This window comes from Misgurnus anguillicaudatus, chromosome 8 (assembly GCF_027580225.2).
Source record: "Misgurnus anguillicaudatus chromosome 8, ASM2758022v2, whole genome shotgun sequence".
Classification (NCBI taxonomy): Eukaryota; Metazoa; Chordata; class Actinopteri; order Cypriniformes; family Cobitidae; genus Misgurnus; species Misgurnus anguillicaudatus.
In genome coordinates this window covers 10029986-10051204 of record NC_073344.2, presented here as the reverse complement: position 1 = coordinate 10051204, position 21219 = coordinate 10029986, and the positions used below count along the sequence as shown (strand labels likewise).

At 37.3% G+C, this 21219-nt stretch overlaps 1 protein-coding gene across 2 annotated transcripts; it reads right to left on the bottom strand.

Moving 5' to 3' along the window:
• Positions 1-702: 702 nt before the first annotated feature.
• il12rb2 (interleukin 12 receptor, beta 2a) lies at positions 703-20906 on the bottom strand. Of its 2 annotated transcripts, none has more exons than XM_073870277.1 (16): positions 20743-20906; positions 20108-20230; positions 19393-19641; positions 18881-18995; positions 18570-18740; positions 17536-17671; positions 12766-12907; positions 12173-12246; positions 11217-11415; positions 10802-10975; positions 10552-10650; positions 9333-9485; positions 9061-9198; positions 7256-7355; positions 7081-7168; positions 703-2980 (listed from the first exon to the last, which is right to left on the bottom strand). In XM_073870277.1, exons 2-16 carry the CDS (start codon positions 20175-20177, stop codon positions 2621-2623), a joined length of 2268 nt encoding a protein of 755 aa, XP_073726378.1. In that variant the 5' UTR covers positions 20178-20230; positions 20743-20906; the 3' UTR covers positions 703-2620. The 2 variants fall into 2 exon arrangements, with proteins under 2 accessions (XP_073726378.1, XP_073726379.1); XM_073870278.1 differs by lacking the exon at positions 20743-20906 and adding an exon at positions 20556-20582.
• Between the last annotated feature and the right edge of the window lie 313 nt (positions 20907-21219).

The window sequence follows — 21219 nt, the reverse complement described above, 5'->3', positions numbered from 1 at the left end:
AGTGTAGTTGTAGTATATTGAAATAAATGGTGTCTTAAAATAGTACACTTAGATGTTCTTAAGTTTATCTTAAGAAATACTAAAGAAATATATTATGTATATTAAGTACATAATTAGTGCATGAAAACTGTACATTTACTAATTGTACTTAAAGGGACATTCCACTTTTTAAAAAATATTCTAATTTTCCAGCTCCCCTAGAGTTAAACATTTGATTTTTACCGTTTTGGAATCCATTCAGCTGATCTCCGGGTCTGGCAGTACCACTTTTAGCATAGCTTAGCATAATCCATTGAATCTGATTAGACCATTAGCATCGCTCTCAAAAATAACCAGAGTTTTGATATTGCTAGGAACTATACTCTCATTCTGGCGTAATAATCAAGAACTTTGCTGCCGTAACATGGCTGCAGAAGGCGCAATGATATTACGCAGCAGCCAAAAATAGTCCCCTGCTATTGAAAATTACTAAGGGGACTATTTTTGGCTGCGTAATATCATTGAGCCTCCTTCAGCCATGTTACGGCAGCAAAGTCTTTGATTATTACACCAGAATAGATTAGGGGAGCTGGAAAATGAGAATGTTTTCAAAAAAAGTGGAATGTCCTTATATATTGTATATTTAAGTGCACATTTGCACCATATTACCAATATTGCAATGTTTGGAGAAAAGGTTATCGCTGGACAAAAAAAGGCACACAAGGGACCGTAAAGATAAAGAAATATTTATTCCTGAGTCTTCAATGCTTTGACTTGAAAAGCTAACATGCATTTATACACCCACCTAAAGGATTATTAGGAACACCTGTTCAATTTCTCATTAATGCAATTATCTAATCAACCAATCACATGGCAGTTGCTTCAATGCATTTAGGGGTGTGGTCCTGGTTAAGACAATCTCCTGAACTCCAAACTGAATGTCAGAATGGAAAGGAAAGGTGATTTTAGCAATTTTGAGCGTGGCATGGTTGTTGGTACCAGACGGGCCGTTCTGAGTATTTCACAATCTGCACAGTTACTGGGATTTTCACGCACAACCATTTCTAGGGTTAACAAAGAATGGTGTGAAAAGGGAAAAACATCCAGTATGCGGCAGTCCTGTGGGCCAAAATGCCTTGTTGATGTTAGAGGTCAGAGGAGAATGGGCCGACTGATTCAAGCTGATAGAAGAGCAACTTTGACTGAAATAACCACTCGTTACAACCGAGGTATGCAGCAAAGCATTTGTGAAGCCACAACACACACAACCTTGAGGCAGATGGGCTACAACAGCAGAAGACCCCACCGGGTACCACTCATCTCCACTACAAATAAGAAAAAGAGGCTACAATTTGCACAAGCTCACTAAAATTGGACAGTTGAAGACTGGAAAAATATTGCCTGGTCTGATGAGTCTCGATTTCTGTTGAGACATTCAGATGGTAGAGTCATAATTTGGCGTAAACAGAATGGGAACATGGATCCATCATGCCTTGTTACCACTGTGCCGCCTGGTGGTGTAAGTGTGTGGGTGATGTTTTCTTGGGACACTTTAGGCCCCTTAGTGCCAATTGGGCATCGTTTAAATGCCATGGCTTACCTGAGCATTGTTTCTGACCATCTCCATCCTTTTATGAACACCATGTACCCATCTTCTGATGGCTACTACCAGCAAGATAATGCAGCATGTTACAAAGCTTGAATCATTTCAAATTGGTTTCTTGAACATGACAATGAGTTCACTGTGCTAAAATGGCCCGCACAGTCCTCAGATCTAGTCCCAGAATAGAGCATCTTTGGGATGTGGTGGAACGGGAGCTTCATGCACTGGATATGCATCCCACAAATCTCCATCAACTGCAAGATGCTATCCTATCAATATGAGCCAACATTTCTAAAGAATGCTTTCAGCACCTTGTTGAATCAATGACACATAGAATTAAGGCAGTTCTGAAGGCGAAAGGGGTCAAACACAGTATTAGTATGGTGTTCATAATAATCCTTTAGGTGAGTGTATTAAGTCACTATCACATTTAATTTCATTAAATTAACCATATCCTCTATTTTAATAAAATATCTTCAATGAAACTTTGGTGAATGTATGTTTGTAGTGGGTCGAACATCCCGCATTAGAGTAAATATGAGTATTGTGCAATTGTCCTGAAGTATTGTATTGTGAGAGCTGACAAGTTACATTGGTAAAGTGACACTGTTGTAGTGGAAAGAATGGTTGTCTGTATAATACAGATCATTTTTACATCAGTTACTTCTCCTTCCTTTTCATGAATTATTCGTTCCAGCCATTGAGTCTGTCAAACCAAATTATTATAGCTGTTGCCAGTTGTTTGTCTACATACTTAAGAAAAGCCACGTGTCCCCTTAAACATGATACATAATACAGAAATTCATCTCTATAGGGCTAAATCCATTGGCAGGCCATCTCTACCTCCATAAAATCTGCAGTCACTGGAAAATCCCTAAAACAGCCATACAAGTTTCTTAAAATGTCCAACTTGAGTCTGGCTTGCTGCAGATGTCTTAACTGTCTCCAAAACTGTCTTTTGGATGTCAGAGCTTTTTTAGCACCCATACAAGAAGGTAAACAATAAACGTATGGTCAAATCTTAATGCCCTCGAAGGATCACGTGCAATCCATAAATTCACTGCAGTTTATTATCACTGCATCAAGATCCAGCTTTCCATTAGATAAAACCAATGGTTCTAGGAAAGGGTTGATGCATGGACGGAATCCAAATTCATCGAAACTTCTGTCCTCTTCGTCTTCCTCTTCCTCCTCGCCTCCACTTATTGCTCCTCGAGTGTAGATGTAATCCCCTGTGATGTCTGTGGTCCTGGTGATCTGGGTGGTATCAGAGGAGGTGGACTCTTGAGAGAAACTCTTGATGTAGTTGCAGGTGAAGCCGGAGGGAGAATGAAACTCTTCTACCTGCGTGATGTCTGGATCCTCACTTATGCTGGAGTCACTTTGGTGATGGTGGAACTTTAGTTCATGTCAGTTGGTGAAGGGGTTAAAGAAAAAATAGATCAATTAATTCAATTTAATCAATTATGTTTCCTGATTTTTACAGCATTTAGCCTAAAATTCAGTGGCGGCTCGTGACTGCTCTTCCGAGGGGCTCAAATTAAAAATAAGTGTTCGGAGTGTCATGTGTGTTGCGTGTGTTTTCAAAATATGTGTTTGTTGTGTCATGTGAACCATGTGCCTCACATGTTTTGTCAAAATAAGTGCCTACTACACACGCATCAAAACTTTTATGATAAAAGAGACTCTCACGTTCACAAAATGCACTCAAGACACTCCCTTAACAGTAAACTCTGATTACGCATGAGATTATGCGAGTATCTGGCAAACGCAAGCGTCTCTTTTATCATAAACCCTTTAGACGCGTCTGCAGCAGGCACTTATTTTGACAAGACACGTGATGCACACAGGATCATTAGACGCGCAGAACACATATTTTGAAATTACGGACCACACACATGACGGGCTACATACATGTTGTGACGAACTTTGCATCGTGCGCCTTCTGAAAAAAAAATCACCGGCCGCCACAGCTAAAATTCTATATAAATGTTTGTTTTAATAGAAGAATGTTGTCTTTATTTACTCAACCTTACGTCATTCCAAACCCATGTGTCTTTACCTTTTCCACACAAAAGACATATGTGACCCTGGACCACAAAAACTGTTTTTTTTTTTATTAAGATTTATACATTATCTGAAAGCTGAAAAGCTTGGTGTATGCTTTGTTAGGATAGGTTGAGATACAACCATTTGTAAATCTGAGGGTGAGAAACATCTAGTTATTGAAAAAAATCGCTTTTAAAGTTGTCCAAATGAAGTCCTTAACAACACATATTACTAATGATAAATACATTTTTTATATATTTATGGTAGGAAGTTCACTTAATATCTTTATGGAACATGATCTTTGCTTAATATCCTAATGTTTTTTGGCATTAAAATATCGATCATTTTCACCAAAATGGGTTGGCTATTGCTACAAATATACCTGTGCAACATGACTGGTTTTGTGGTCCAAGGTCACTGAACAAGGGTGGTGAGGATCCAAAAGTAACAAACAAAACCTCATAATCTATGACATATTTCAAGTCTCTGAAGCCAAATGAGAAACAGACAAAAATTTGATGTGTTATTTACTGAACATCTTCACTGTAACTGAAATGAGAGTTGAGTAAATAATCTCAGATTTTCATATTTGCATCTAATCTACAATATTTAACATTGTGTATACTGGGCTGCACAATACTGAAGAAATGTGCATATAGTGTATTTGATAACTAGGTAACTAACGTGCTGTACGATATGCAATACAATTATGCTTTAGGTTTGTGTCACATTCCTTCTGGATCTTTTTAAAGTATTAAAGGGATAGTTCACCCAAAAATAAAAATTGTCATCATTTGCACATGTTTGATCAGGGAGGAGATACTGGTGTGAAACGTAAATCCTGGGAAACTTTATAGATTTTCACTTTAGACACATTTTCCCTATTTCACAAAGGCTTAAGGCTTGCCCTAAACTAAACACATGTTTGAGCTGTCTCAACTGAAAATAACTTGCACTGACAGATCTTAAAATAAGCCAGTGCCATTAATTTGTCTCAAGATAAACACCAGAAAACATCTTTTCTAAGGCATGTTTATTAAGAAGCTTAAACAACGTAATTTAACTTAGGCCTATTTCTGGCTTTAGCTTAAACAGGGGCCTCATTTATTAAGCATGCATACGGACAGATTTGATCGCAAAGTGTGCATACGCAAAAATCCATGGCAAAGTCCATATTTATAGAAAACTGTCTTTGATGTGGACAAGTGCTTTGCGACACGTCAGAGTCTGAGCAGATGTACGCACTTTGCTTGTCTGATTGCTGCAGGTTTTTGGAAAATAAGCCATTTTTGCTGCTCAAAAAGGGTTCAAACATTGACAAGTGCTCTTTTATATGTCTGACATTAATTACGCATCGTTTAAAGACGGAGATCTGAAACTGCTCGGCTGCACACACAAGTTCAAGTTAATTTGCGATTTATAGATTTGAAAAGGGGTACGCGCGTTTTCTGCGTGTTTGGTTTATGAATCACACGTACACATTTTTGTTAAATGATCGTAAGATCAAATGTAGGATGGTTTTTACGCAGCATTTTATAAATGAGGCCCCAGGAGCCTCATTTATTAAGCATGCGTACAGGCAGATTTGATCATAAAGTGTGTGTCCGCAAAAATTCATATTTAGAAAAACTGTCTTTGACGTGGAAAAGTTCTTTGCGACACTTCAGGGTCTGAGCAGACGTACGCACTTTGCTTGTCTGATTGCTGCAGGTTTTTGGAAAATAAGCCATATTTGCTGCTCAAAAAGGGTTCAAACATTGACAAGAGCTCTTTTATATGTCTATGACATTACATAGGCATTGTTTAAAGGCGGAGACCTGAAAATGCTCAGCTGCACACAAATTCAAGATCATTTGTGATTTATAGATTTCACATCTAAAAAAAGGGTAGGATGGTTTCTACGCAGCATTTTATAAATGAGGCCCCAGGCCTTTTTCCAAAGAACTTCTACGATTAATCGCATACAAAATAAAAGTGATTTTTGGCATAATATATGAGTATGTGCTGTGTGTAATTATTATGTATAAATAAATACACACACATTCATGTATGTATTTAAAAAACATTTACATGTTTATATATATTTATTTATATTTTTATATATTCTATATTAAATATAAGTTAAAAAAAATGTATATATAAGTAAAACAATTGAAGAGCTTCGTTGCAAAACGAGATAACCACCATTTTTTTAATTGTTCAGAAATATCGTTTTTCGGTTGTGCATTCCAATTAATTTTAATGCAACTGCAGTTGGTTTGTTTTGATTTAAACCTCCATAACTTAAAAAATACAGCTAAGTAGCACCATAAAACAAAATAATAACATGATAACATAATAATAAACATGTTTTGACAAAAATGTTAAAACATGGATTTATCTCGTTTTGCAACGAAACTCTTCAATTCTAAAATGAATATATGAATGTGTGTGTGGTTAAATATTCATAATAATTAGACACAGTACACGCACATATATTATGCCAAAAATCACTTTTATTTTGTATGCGATTAATCGCGATTAATCTTTGCCCAGCACTAGTTTTCATTCTTCAAAGTTTTCATTTTTGTCTTTCATTTTTTGGTTTTCTCTTAATCATGTTAGAAAGCCACTTGCATAATCCGTAAAATAAAAGAAAGAAAAAAACGGTTCCCAAAAGTAAATGTGTATAAAACTAAATGTGGGGTTATCCTAGTTCCTGACTAAAATGCAGGTTTGAGCTGCCTTGATTTAAAAACATCTTGACATATCTTAATATACACCTGTGTCATGGTCTCAAGATGCATACCAGTATTGTTTTTTTGTAAGGTATGTTTGAAAAAACTACAATGTCCTTCAGTCCTGCCTAGTCCTCGGGCCTCATTTAATAAATGCTGCGTAGAAACCATACTACACTTGATCTTACGATCATTTATCAAAAATGCGTACGTGTGATTCATAAACTGAACTTATGCGCAGAAAACGCGCGTACCCCTTTTTTTCAGATGTGAAATTTATACATCACAAATGATCTTGAACTTGTGCGCAGTTGAGCAGTTTCAAACCTACGCCTTTAAACGATGCCTAATTAATGTCATAGACATTTAAAGAGCGCTTGTCAATGTTTAAACCCAATTTCGAGCAGCAAGAATGGCATATATTTCCAAAAACCTGCAGCAATCAGACAAGCAAAAGTGCGCATGTTGGCTCAGACCCTGACGTGGCGCTAAGCACTTTCCCATGTCAAAGACAGACTTTGCCATGGATTTTTATAAATGAGGCCCCTGGATTAATTTAAACCCTGTCCGGGAAACGGCCCCAATGTCTATTGAAGGCCTGGTGGCTGAAACGTCACTGGTAAGAAAAGTCTAATTCTTTTCTTCAAAGAGTGGGCGTTGCACCATTTTGTCATTTAGTGAAAAAATGATGTTTAACCAGTTTTTTAGAATACGACATTTGCATGCATTTACCTGTTCAACGACATATTCCCTTGCACATTTGCTGTTTGCTGGATCAGGAATAACTGTAGGGAGCAGACACTGGCAACACCTTAGGAATCTATGGCAAAAATACAAACATAGGAATGTCTGAGCACATAAACAAAGCCTGTCTCTGTTCGATCCAAAACATACTGCCATTTCTTACCTTTTCTGGACAGATGAGAACTGACAGAAGCACAGAATAATGAGGCAGATGAGAAGAACGGTTCCTCCGGCTAAGATCACGAGTGACAATAGTTTTTCAGCTGAAAGATTAAAGTACAATTAGTTCTTTTTAAAAACTGGGCAAAAGAATATTTAAATATTAACAGAATGCCAATAATGGCAAAAATTAGTTGCGGTCGGTTAAAGGCGGGGTGCATGATTTTTGAAAAACACTTTGAAAAAGGGAGTCCGGCCGAGTACCAAAACACACTTGTAGCCAATCAGCAGTAAGGGGTGTGTCTACTAACCTAATCATTGCCTGGGTTGCATATGTGTGGGGTCGGTCTATCAAAAGAAGGTCCAGATTCTATTGGGGTAGGGGCATGTTTGTTTAGGTAATTTCATGATTTCAGTCCAACAATTCAGTCCACAGCTCACCCCTTAAAGGGAAACTCCACTTTTTTTAAAAAAAAATATACACATTTTCCAGCTCCCCCAAAGGTAAACACCCGATTTTCACCTTCTTGGAATCCATTCAGCTGATCTCCGGCTACCACTTTTAGCATAGCTTAGCATAATCCATTGAATCTGATTAGACCATTTAGCATAGCGCTCAAAAATAACCAAGAGTTTCAATATTTTTCCTATTTAAAACTTGACTCTTCTGTAGTTACATCGTGTACTAAGGCCGACGGAAAATTAAAAGTTGCGATTTTCTAGGCAGATATGGTTAGGAACTATACTCTCATCCTGGCGTAATAGGACTTTGCTGCCGTAACATGGCAGCAGGGGGCGCAATGATATTACGCAGTGCCTGAAAATAGTCCTGCTATTGAAAGTTAATAAGGGGACTATTTTCAGGCACTGCGTAATATCATTGCGCCTCCTGCGGCCATGTTGCAGCTGCAGAGTCCTATTGCGCCAGAATGAGAGTATAGTTCCTAACCATATCTGCCTAGAAAATCACAACTTTAAATATTCTGTCGGTCTTAGTACACAATGTAACTACAGAGGAGTCAAGTTTTAAATAGGAAAAATATTGAAACTATTTGGTTATTTTTGAGCGTGATGCTAATGGTCTAATCAGATTCAATGGATTATGCTAAGCTAGGCTAAAAGTGGTACAGCCAGACCAGGATATCGGCTGAATGGATTCCAAAACGGTGAAAATCGGATGTTTAACTCTGGGGGAGCTGGAAAATAAGGAATATTTTTTAAAAAAGTGCCCTTAAATTTCCAAATGCGTATTGAAGCTAAGGTAGCTGCCACAGGACACACATGTTGTAGTCTGAGACAACGTAGGGACGAAACACGCCCAATAGAACAGTTTGTCTGTTTAGGGCTACTGTAGAAACATGACGGCAACTTCCATGAACAGTAAGGGGACCCGCAGTGTATGTTGAATAAAAAGGCTCATTCTAAAATAATAAAAACAGTACAGTTCATTATCTAAGGTCTTTATACACCACTGATAATATGGTTATGTATATTATATTGCATTTCTGTCCCACATTGCCCCTTTAACACGTGGAAGAGTAATATTTGACACACCGGTGATGAACATAAGAGAAGAAAATGTAGTTTATTCCGGATTAACTGCACAAATTTGCAGCAGGTACCTTCTTGATATACCGTACAATAATAACTGATGAATTACTAAAGGGATTTGTGTATAGGACTTATTGTTCCTGTAGCTCATTGTTAAATTGTGTTTGCAACATAACACATACTGATAAAATGTACTTTGTATGTCGCTTTGAATAAAAGTATCTGCCAAATTCATAAAAGTAAATGTTGCAAACTTACAGTCTGATAGTGTGCAAAATGGAAGGTCACTTCCTCTGGGTCCCTCCCCAGCATCTGTCCAGGCAGTCACCCACAGGTTATAACACTCTCCTGGTGATAAACCACTGATGGTATATTGTGTACTTGAATAATTTACACCTAAAATTAAAGTCAAGTAAAGTAACTTGTTTAGCATTATGGAAATATCCAATGCAGAAATATCTAGAATGACATTTTCACATATTAGGCGCCACCACCATATTTGTTTAATTGAAGCTAAAAATGTTACTTACTGAAATGTTCAATACTTCCGTTCAACTTGTTCAGGTAGATGCTATAATTTCTCAAACAACCTCTGATCTTATCTTGAGAGATTGTAGACCATTTCACTTCCAAACTTTCGCTCTTCTTCCAACTTTGTTGGGGAACTGGACCCTGTTCTGGAGCTAGGGAGATAAATATTTACTTTAGGTGAATGCAAGATCCAAAGATTATGATTAGGGGAAATATCATATGAGTTTCGAAATGAAGGTGCTCTGGGTAAAAGTAAGTTAATGGGAATGTTAACAATTTGGTTTAAAGCCAGTTATCAACAAAAGGTGTGGCTCACTTGAAACAGACAAATTTATTTTAAATCAATAAGTTATTTTTTGGAGATAAATTTCAAATTCTCTTTAAGGGGGCTAAGATGCTTCTGATTATGATTTTCTTAGATTTTTAAAAGACACGTTTGGTATTTTACACTTAAAGCCCTGTTTTCAGATTGTTTATGATGAAATAGAACGGCCCTGACTGAAATCTCGACACATGCGGCCGCCCCGAGAATTTTCGGGTGTTTTTTGTTTCACCTCCCACCTCTACAGTGTGTGTGTAGGTGCACTGGAGCAATCCTTTCTGAAATGCATTGGGCTTTCGTTTGCAAAGACGTGAAACTCACCGAGTGGTCAGGGGTGTTCGCTGATGTGCTCACGCAAAAATCGCTGCAGGAGATGCTTTCCAACAGGTGTTTTACCGTTCATTGTAAACTTGTGGACCTATTTTTCCAAACGCCTCACATCCATACATTCTTCCGCCAAGAGCTTGAATAATAGACACTCCAGCCCAGTTGGTGGCGATAATCCGCCTTTGCCAATTGCAAGAATATAAACGGGTTCCCGGCGCGGAGTAATACCGTACCTCACAGCACATCTAATACAAGTCAATGGAGTTGGCAAAAACTACGATAAAACCTGTTGGAAAGCATCTTTTGCAGCTGTTATTGTGTGAGCATATCAGTGAACACCCCTGACCACTCGGTGAGTTTCACGTCTTTGTAAATGAAAGTTTAATGCATTTTAGGAAGGATTGTTCCTGTGCACCTAACCCATTATAGAGGTGGGAGGTGATACAAGAAACACCCGAAAATTCTCAGGCCAGCATAATATGTCAAAATTTCAGTCAAAACCGTTATATTTCATCATAAACAATCTGTGTAAAAGTGTAAAATACCGAACTTGACTCCAAGTCACCAACCTGACTGCCATGTGGAGATGCCATGAATGAACGCCACTGCAGGACCATTTGAGCGGAGAGCGGTAACTGCACCATGATAGCATTTGTGAGGTTGGAGACCTGTACAGACACCATTTAAAAAGTAAAAAATCAAAGAGAGACAATACTTGTTTAGGAACCAACAACTACAAATCATCCACTGAAGAATATTACACAGATTAATGAGCAAAATTTGGTTACTAGCTTTAACATACTATCACGTCAAACTTGCCTGTAATGTCAATTGATGTATTCATCACCCTAATCCACCAAAGCTTTTCTTTATCTCCAACTGCATACCAGTGCACCACATACTCAGTTTTAGGGCCCGCAATAGCAGGCTTCGTCCAGAAGAGGGCAATACTATCATTTGAGAGAATTTGTGACTTAACATCTAAAACCGATTCTAAAAAAGAGAAACACAATAGATTATTTCACTTTATTTGCAACGTGAATGAAAATTGAAACCAAATTGAAAATTGGCTAAACCTGCACTGCAAATGAAATGCAGCATTAAGTTTGAACAACTTAATTATGCAAGCCAATACGTTGACATAACTTAGAAAAACAAGTTGAAATTGTTTAACTTAATTTTTACAGTGTTAGTAAAGCTACATGGCTAAAAATGAATAAATAAATAGCCTTACCTGGAGAGCGTAGGTTAATTAATTTGGCAGGTGATTGACCCTTTGAGTTAATGGCAGATACTGAGACAGAACAGGAATCGCAACAGATGGGTCGATTCGTAATGTTTGCGTCTAAAATGGTTGAGTTCTTCTTCCTCTTCACCTGGACACTTAATTTATATCTTAGAATTTTTCCCTTGGCTTCCGATTTGCTAAATTTCTAAAACATAAAGTATTAAAAGACTTTATAATATAGTATATTGATTTTTTGCCACGTTTAAATACCAAAAGTATTGCAAAAATGTCATGATAGAAGAAAATCAAGTATTGTAAGTCTAAATTATAGATAGGAAATGGAATTGTCCGGTTTAGTCTATGATGTTATTATTCACAGTTATGTGCTACGTTTGCATATATTCAATAAAATCTGACACAACAGTCATCTTATGGCGTCAACATATTGAGTTAAGGCGAAAATCAAAATGCAAATGATTTCCGTTAAACATCAAATTAATCCAAAACAATTCCCAGTACATGAACTTTCTAATAATGAATCATGTCTAATGAATCAGTGATGGTTCGGTTTAATTCATCTGAATGAATAACATCTAACGAACTGTGACAGAGTCAAGATCTTAACATCACAAAGCAACACCTCTGAAAGATTGAGTTCTCAAATCCATCATTTCCTCTAAGCCCCTGCTCGATTTTTGTAAACTGAAACTTTAACGTCGGCTATCTTTTGGTTTCAGGCTAACACTGTTTGGGAAGATGCAATTCACACCATGCAACCACTTGCTGGGCGGTGGTTTGACCTTTAAGGGGCTGCGTGAGTAAAGGGTGAGAAGGGATGGTGTGACGAATTGTCCATATCGTACACACCCCTTAAACTAAACGACTGGTGCAGGTCATAAATAAATGCAATGTTGTCATTAAAAGAACGAGAATGTAGTCTGGTTGGTGAAGTGTTTACTTGCCTTCCAAAATATTCTGAAACAGTTACTAGATTTTGGATCCTGCATATACCAGACATCAAGTTCCTTTTTAGGAGCTAAAAACAGAAATGATGCCAAATTAATAACCAAAAACATTTTTCATAACCAGTCGTGCTCTTGTGTAGCATAATCTCTTCATGTATTTCTACATGTTTTTATGAATGCAGGAAATTTATTGAACAATAATGAAAATGAACCCAAAATTAACAATATCTTTAGTATCTGTTTTTCAACGATGTCAAGCACTTAAAAGTTTATCAAAAGAGATAATTTACCGCTATATGTCAGCATTAGTAACTTAACATTATAAGCTTGCTGTATGCCTATATGACACAGGTTCTCCTTGATATACGTTTGTATCTTCAAAGAGTTACGTCACTACAGTCAACTTATCTTACACCATCATTATTCTAATGAACTCTTACTAGAAAACTATGTTCATTTGATGCCATTTTCAACTTTTTACATCTTTACAAGCAAATAACTACACATGCAAACTATCTATATATCTTTAGAATACAGAATCATCAAAGATACTTATGTGCAATGTACTGTACAGTTAGGTCTTTACTTACCTTCCTCTTCGGTTTCTGCTTCTTTTTCCAGACTCCAGTCACTCCATAGGCCCACTTCACGATTGATTTTTCTCCTGATCCGGAACTTGTATGTGGTATATGGGTGCAAGGATGATACGTTTATAATTTGCTCAGCGCCTGTCTGTTTAAGAGAGACAACAGAATGTTTACATGCACAAATGTTCTGTTAATCCAACTGAATTTAATCCGATTAAAGGTTACGATAATACAGTTTACATGCACTCTAAACATTGCAGTCTGATTTAAATGTTCGTTTACATGTACATTCTATTGAATCTGAACAGAATGTCTGCGCAAGCCCAAAGCCAGGGTTGCCAGATTCCTGTATCAAAACCATCCCAATTTAAAACTAGCCCAAAAGCATCCTGTCCACAGCCCAAATTTCAATTACTAATCAATGAAATCCTTTCATTTTTAATGAGCAAAGAAAAACTTGCGGAGACAGTTTAAACAGGAGCCCAAATCTGAACTCGAAAAAAAGCAAGACTTGGCAACGCATCGCACTACATTTCTTGTCGAGTTCGCTTTATCTCTGCCAAAGTTTTTAAAGTATAGGCAATAAAAACAAAATTTTCAAAAGGCACAACGCTATTTTATTGCTTTATGTAGCCAAATGTTAGCCTACACATGAACGCTGCAGAATGTACAGTGTGCGTGACAGCGAGTGAGCCCATTACCTTAAAGGACAAGTTCGGTATTTTACACTTAAAGCCCTGTTTTCAAATTGTTTATGGTGAAATAGAACGGTTTTGACTGAAATCTCGAAATATGCGGCTGCCCCGAGAATTTTTGAGTGTTTGCGTTTCACCTCCCACATCTACAATAGGTTTATAGGTGCACTGGAACAATCCTTCCTTAAATGCATTAAACTTTCGTTTACAAAGACGTGACACTCACCGAGTGGTCAGGGGTGTTCACTGATATGCTCACACAAAAATCGCTGCAAAAGATGCTTTCCAACAGGTGTTTTAGCATTCGTTGTAAACTTGTGGACCTATTTTTCCAAACGCCTCACACCCGTACATTCTTCCGCTGAGAGCTTGAATAATAGACACTCCAGCCCAGTTGGTGGCGATAATCCACCTTTGCCAATTGCAAGAATAGAAACAAAGTTCCCGGCGCGGAGTAATACCGTACCTCACAGCACATCTAATACAAGTCAATGGAGTTGGCAAAAACTACGATAAAACCTGTTGGAATGCGTATTTTGCAGCGATTTTTGTGTGAGCACATCAGTGAACACCCCCGACCACTCGGTGAGCCCCACGTCCCTGCAAAACGAAAGTTCAATGCATTCTAGGAAGGACTGTTCCAGTGCACCTATAGAGCCATTGTAGAGGTGGGAGGTGAAACACAAACACCCGAAAATCCTCGGGGCAGCCGCATGTCGAAATTCCAGTCAAAACCGTTCCACCTCATCACAAACAATCCGAAAACAGGACTTCAAGTGCAAAATACCGAACTTGTCCTTTAATAATGCATGTTGCCATTATTGCATGTTTCTGTGGCGAGAATCATGTGATACTAGGGGTGTAATGAGTAACCGTGCAAATGCGCGTTTTCTTAATGAATGAATTTTAATGAATTACTGTGATATCCCGGCACATCCCAAAGCCAGGGGGCGCTCTCGTGCATAAACTCCCTTTGTGCCACAAAAGAAGTAGCATTACAAACACTATTCCAGGAAATGTCTACAGGAATATTTATATCGCTGTTCTTCGAACTGTTTCAGGTATTTTCATGATGATAAAGAATATTTTGAATGATTTTGTTTAACGAGTGTTGCTTTTTTAAATGCACGTCATAATGATTTTAGATTTATAAGAACTTCATACTGACCAAATGCCGTAGTACATGCACAAGCTGTGCATGAAACACAGAATCGCAGCCTTGCAATTCAGAATCGATTTCAGACAGGCATTTTTAATGGGACACACGATTAATCATTACACCCCTATGTGATACATAAACATGATGTTAATGTAAGACGTGAACAATTGTTCTGCGCATGTGTGCACAATGTATTTTTTCATGCGTTTACATGCGTACTTTTCTCCTGCTGATCGGATCACAGATCGGACTACACCACCCCCTTCAATACGATCAAAATTTGTAGTTTGGCGGGTGCTGGAACTTTTACTCAGGTGCGACTTGTACGTCAAAATGATTTCATATGAACCAGGAGAAACCATTACCGTCTACAGCCGTGAGAGTCCGCTCTATGCTGCTCCTGTATTTATGTAATTCAATGGATTCAGTGATGAGGAATGACTTTGGGGGACCTTTTTGAACTTCATTTGGCTTGTCGTGTTAATTTAGCCTATTCAGCCTCCCAGGTAAGTTCTGTATGCTATTGTGTATCGTGTAAATAACTTTTAATGTTACGTTAACGTACGGACATCTATTCAGCCTGCTGTTCTGTGCTATTGTTTAGTTGAATAACTTGCCTTTCCAGATTAAATGTCTGTTCTTCGGCTTGGATTTTGTGAAATAATTTTCTAAATAAACTTGACGTATAGTGCAGTGCGGCTTATATATGTTTTTCCCTTTTCAAAACACATTTTTGACTGATGCGACTTACGTATACTACGGAGCGACTTATAGTCTGGAAAATATGGTAATATGATTACACACTGATTTTTGGTTGCATGTAAACATAGCTAATATCCAACCATCTATCCAACCAACCATTGTTATATTCTATACTCTCTTGCTTAGTATAAAGATAGAGATCTCGATGTGGACAATAGTCTTTGTGTCACTGTAATTCCTGTGTCCTCAAGTTTTGTAAGGAATTATTGTGTAATATCTGCGCCATTAATGGCACCAGATTAGCAAAATCATAATCGTTTTCAAATACTCCAAAGTTTCAAATACTCCATCTACCAAAAGTTCTCAAACTTTTCGGCGTGTGTCCGCCCCCTCTTGTGTAGGGTGCATCCCTTCACGACCCCCCCCCAAAAAAAAACATTTATGACATAGAACAATTTCAAACTTAAAATTTGAATTAAACAAAATATATTAAGTTATACAATCTAGTGCCTTACTTTCCTTAGGTTTAATTGCACATAATTTATGATGAATTATGATGTATTTATAAAAAATATAATAAAACTGGAGCGCCATCTCACGGCCCCAGTTTGCGAAACACTAGGTTAAAGGAATATTCCATTTTCTTAAAAGAAAAATCCAGATAATTTACTCACCACCATGTCATCCAAAATGTTGAAGTCTTTCTTTGTTCAGTCGAGGAGAAATATATTTTTTTGAGGAAAACATTGCAGGATTTTTCTCATTTTAATGGACTTTAATAGACACCAACAATTAATACTTAACTCAACACTTAACAGTTTTTTTCAACGGAGGTTCAAAGGACTATAAACGATCCCAAACGAGGCATAAGGGTCTTATCTTGCAAAACAATTGTCATTTTTGACAATAAAAATAACAAATATACACTTTTAAAGCACAACTTCTCGTCTAAATCCGGTCGTGGTGCGCTAGCGTGAGCCCACGCAATACGTCATCACGTCAAGAGGTTACAGAGGACGAACGCGAAACTCCGCCCCAGTGTTTACAAGTCTTGAGAAAGAGGACTGTTCCTACGTTGTTGTATGTCAACTGATACTAATTAATGTCTTTGTGTCAGTTTATTGTTTACAATGGTCCGCAAATGTGTGTTTTATATATGTAACACGTGACCTCCCTACGTCACTACGCATTTACGTTAGGTCGCGCTGGACCCGACCTAGACAAAACGTTGTGGTTTAAAAGAGCATATTTGTTATTTTTCTTGTCAAAAATGACAATCGTTTTGCTAGATAAGACACTTATGCCTCGTTTGGGATTGTTTATAGTCCTTTGAAACTCCGTTGAAAAAAACTGTTAAGTGTTGAGTTAAGTATTAATTGTTGGTGTCTATTAAAGTCCATTAAAATGAGAAAAATCCTGCAATGTTTTCTTCAAAAAACATAATTTCTTCTCGACTGAACAAAGAAAGACATCAACATTTTGGATGACATGGTGGTGAGTAAATTATCTGGATTTTTCTTTTAAGAAAATGGAATATTCCTTTAAGCCAATGTTATGTCCTGTCCACTGTCTGTTTTGTGCCGCTGTACTCATTTGACCTTTTACCACAAAAGTTTTGTCACACCCATTTTTCCAATGTAATACAACAGGATCTTAGCAAACGTCTAGATTTGTGTTTTCTATCAAACAAGAAACAGGATGATGAAAATATTTTGGAAATAAATTCATTCATATAAAATTATCAAAATACAAACTGTGGGAAAAGAAGCAAGTCAGTGGTTTAGTTTCCTAATGATAAGAAGAGAGAAAAAACCCTTTCTTGACATTTCATGTTCCAGTTTTGAGTCATCATGGAGGGCTTGTGGTCTGACAACCAGACTAATCTGTGAGGTTTTGTGGGTTTGCCTGTGTCATCATGTTTGAGACTCCGTGTTTTATCTTTACCAATACCAACTTTACCAGACCAGATAACAGATAGATCTGTAGATAAATGAAGTGGGTTGGCTATGATATTGTAACTGAAGATTCGATAAAGAGCACTTTTTTACATCTGGCTTGACGGACACGTTCCTAGAGCTCAGTTGTTAAACCATTGCCCTAACAGGTAACACACATACTGATGAAATCTATATCTTGAATGCATTTAAAGTTGCTTTGAATAAAAGTTTCTGCAAATGCATGAATGTAAAGATAACATTTTAGAATCAGAAGTTGTACCTGGAGGCTCCCCAAGATCTGATTTTCTACTTTATATTGGACTTCGACCAAGTTCATGCTGTGATTGTCTGTGCGTAGGTGGCAACATCGGGAGGAACATTCAATGTGAGTAATATTAGGCCTTGAGGGTTTAACTGTAAAAAAACACAGAGAAGAACAATTTAACCTTTTCTGTACACGGTATTTTTGCAACTGAAATGCATAGTGTGCCAAAATCTATAAAGATGACCCATTTTTTCAAAATTTGGAATGCCCCAACCCATAACATCATCTCCTAAAATGCAGATAAAACAAGTGATAATTGATGCAAAATTTTATGTTAATCCAAGTTTCTGTCCAAAACAACAGTAAATTTTGTCTACCGCTTGATTTGAATTTCGGTGGTTACCCACTGGGTAGCCCACCATATAGAAACATGCATAAGGAGGAAAGGTTAATTGTGGAAATTTCACACTTAAAAAAAACGAAAACTATAAAAAGCACACTGCCTGGAGCAAGTTTACGCGCTTCAGCGTTGCATTGTACAACTTTTTTTGCTTAGGGTTAACGGAAAATTGCACACCTGGTTAGAATACAATGTACTGTAATACAATTTCTCTGTACAACCCTGTATCGATTCGGTTTAAGGTTAGATTTACATAAAATGACATCCTTACCCAAACCCAACTCTAACCCTAATGCTAGGCGACAATGGTTTAAAAATAATAAAATATAAAAAAATCACGAAAAAAAGGTTGAAACCAATACTTAAAGTGACATCCTAACGCAAATACCAAATCTAACCCTAAACCGAAGCGTCAATGGTAAGAAAATAAGACAAAACAGTTGAGCAACAAACACGCGAAAATGGCACGCAAACAGAAACACGTGACATGTTCACGCAAAAAAGGCGGAAAAACGCGTCGGTGTCACGGATAACACTAACAAAATTACGTGACTATAGGTACATCATTTCGTGAATTTTTAAGGAACTTGAATGATGCAAAACATGCAGGGTAGAATTAAATATATTGTTAATTTGCATTTCTTTAACTATGTTTCTGAGGGTGAAGTTATGGGGACCTGAGATGTTTGATCCCAAACTATTAGAGATGTTAAGCATCACGCTGAGTTGCAACATCGAACCACGGATGGGGAATGTAGAGAAACAAAATCCTGTTGAGTTCATCACACTGCTGTAAATGAGGGGATGGCCATCATCAACCCTAAAAAAGAAAGATTAGACCATCGTATTGAATTCCAGAATTCACCGTAAAAGAAAGTAATTTTCAAGTTTGCTCTTGTTTGTGTAATATGATCAGAGATCCTTCTTGGAATAGTGATTTGATAATTCTTATGAACTAACCCTAAATGACATATGGTCGTAATTTTGGTTTCTCTTCCTATTTTCCAGGTGCATGTGACATTGCCATATTCTGTTTTTCGTACGCAGGTCAGGTTTTGTGGAATGTCTGGTGGATCTGAAAGAAACATTCACATTGATTTGGTTAAAAACATGACTTTGAATGATATACGGGAAGCTAAGTTGTACGTTTTGTCTACATGCCAAACTAACTTTAGGACACCTGTCATGGTTCTGGTTTCAGATGACATGAAACTTCTCAAGCCCTTGTTTACCTCTAAGTTCATATTTTTCTGAGCTTGTGGAAGCCAGATGCTTAAGACAAATTTGACAGTATATATAGCGTTTTCACATGTCTGGCTTTTTTCATTTGTAATTCTGGATAATTTTTTCAGCATGATTATATGCTTTCACATTGAGAAATTTCTATATGATGTAATGTTGCACACTCATAATATTTCCTATGATGATTATAATCTTGAATAAAGACATATTCCTGAAAGAAAGTTGCTTACATCCGGGAGTGATGTCAATTCCACATGGCTCTGGGTCTTCCTTGCATCTGCAGGTGAAGATGCTCAATTCTGTTACATCCTTGACATCCACAGACACCTCACTGGAACTGGGCGACTGTTTATTCTTAATTTCTTCATTGTCTCGAAAAATTATTTTTGTGCATGTTTTGCTAAAGACACAGGACACTGTTAAATTGGACCCTACGAGGACTTCTTTGCCTATGTTTGACTGGGCAGTGCACACTGGTTCTGCAAGAATACAGAAAACATACATAAACATAAATTTAAGCTTTAATTAAAGTAAAATGAAGAAAAAAATCAAATGTTCATAAATGCAACATACATACATACAATTCTATTATGCCACAATTACACCATTGTTATAAATAAATCAAAATGCAATGTGCATGGTTGAAAATGGTTCCTAATATATTATGAACCATCAGTTGTTTACCCACATCATTTTAAAATGAATTGTGTAATGTTTTTGGGCCTTATTCCAGTACAAATCAATTATGTTATTGTTTCCCATTTGCCAGATAACATCTCCACAGAATAACACAACACATTACAAAAAAAGACCCACGAAGACCAATAGAGTTTCCAGTAAAACCAATACAACTCCTATTGTAACCATCAAATCCATTAGAATTTCTGTGCTGTTAAGCAAAAGCATGTATTCATCTCGTTCGTAAATATATAAATAATGTCATACTTTCTCGTGCACCTGCCATCAGGAAGAAAGGAAAAGTGACGAGCATCAGCCACGCACAATGAGAATACATCGGTCTCAGTTCTCCAGATCATACAAACTCACAAAGTTAAACCTCTTTGTGCTCTGCAGGAAAACAATTAACACGTACATTTTTAACATTGCCTACATTGTTTATTTTCTATTTGTGAAATTCAGTTCTCTAGCATGTTAAAACAGTCAAGAGAGGCCCGTGGAAAGGTCCGTTTTACTACTTTACTGCGTCAAATTGTTCGCTATTTACAGGGTTTTTGTTACAAGTTTAATGTATTTATTACAGTAATAACAGTAAATCATACATGATTACACGCAACTAAAACTAAACCAAACCCTATACGTCTTGTTAATTACTGTAATATTACTTATTTAATATATTAATATAACAAAACATATTAAAACAAAATGTACCCACATGCTGATATAAAAAGTGTATAGAAGAAACTGTAAACTCTGTAATGTGTACATACATTAGGCTTTAGTCAGCTTCAGTCAGCCTTGTTAGACCTGGCGGTGTCTACTTTATATTAAACTAGAACGTCTCTGAGCGAGAAAAGAACAGAATGTCAAAATTTTGGGATAAAACACAGCCTTACACTTACCCCTGCCCATGGGACAAAAATGTTGAGTTTGGTCATTTGTGCTAGTTGCGGGTTTTAATGTGGCAGTAGATCCGTCCCTGTCGCTTCAAGCACATCTCCTGTACGTGTGTACGACTTCACGCGACGCTGCGCAGACCCATCTGCGTATGACATTAAAATACCGCGTGAGCGATTCGACTATTAAGCCGGGCTTTCGAATCGCTCTCGCGGTATTTTGACGTCATGCGCCGCTAGGTCTACGCAGCGTCGCGTGATATTGAACACGCCTCTCTTTCTTCCTCACTAGAGAGAAGTGAGAGGGCAAGACCGCTTGCGTGAGTTGAAATGAGTAATATCATGCACTTTGTGTACACTTAAGCTGAAAATGTTTCGTTAAAAATGTGTCATGTTTTGTTTGGGTCTGAGAATTACAAAGTCTGTTAAAATAGCAGTTAAATAGAAGTTAACAACATTAAATGAGCGAGCTGCACAGTAGTC

Bases quoted from the DNA above. Each gene is read 5' to 3' on its own strand.
- il12rb2 (XM_073870277.1), bottom strand. From the start codon at position 20,177: ATGTATTCTCATTGTGCGTGGCTGATGCTCGTCACTTTTCCTTTCTTC. The intron at 11,416-12,172 runs GCAAGTAAACAC...TTTATGTTTTAG, and splicing joins GTTTCAGAATATTTTGGAAG to AAATTTAGCAAATCGGAAGC. The intron at 9,199-9,332 runs GTAAGTAACATT...CTTTAATTTTAG, and splicing joins CGGAAGTATTGAACATTTCA to GTGTAAATTATTCAAGTACA.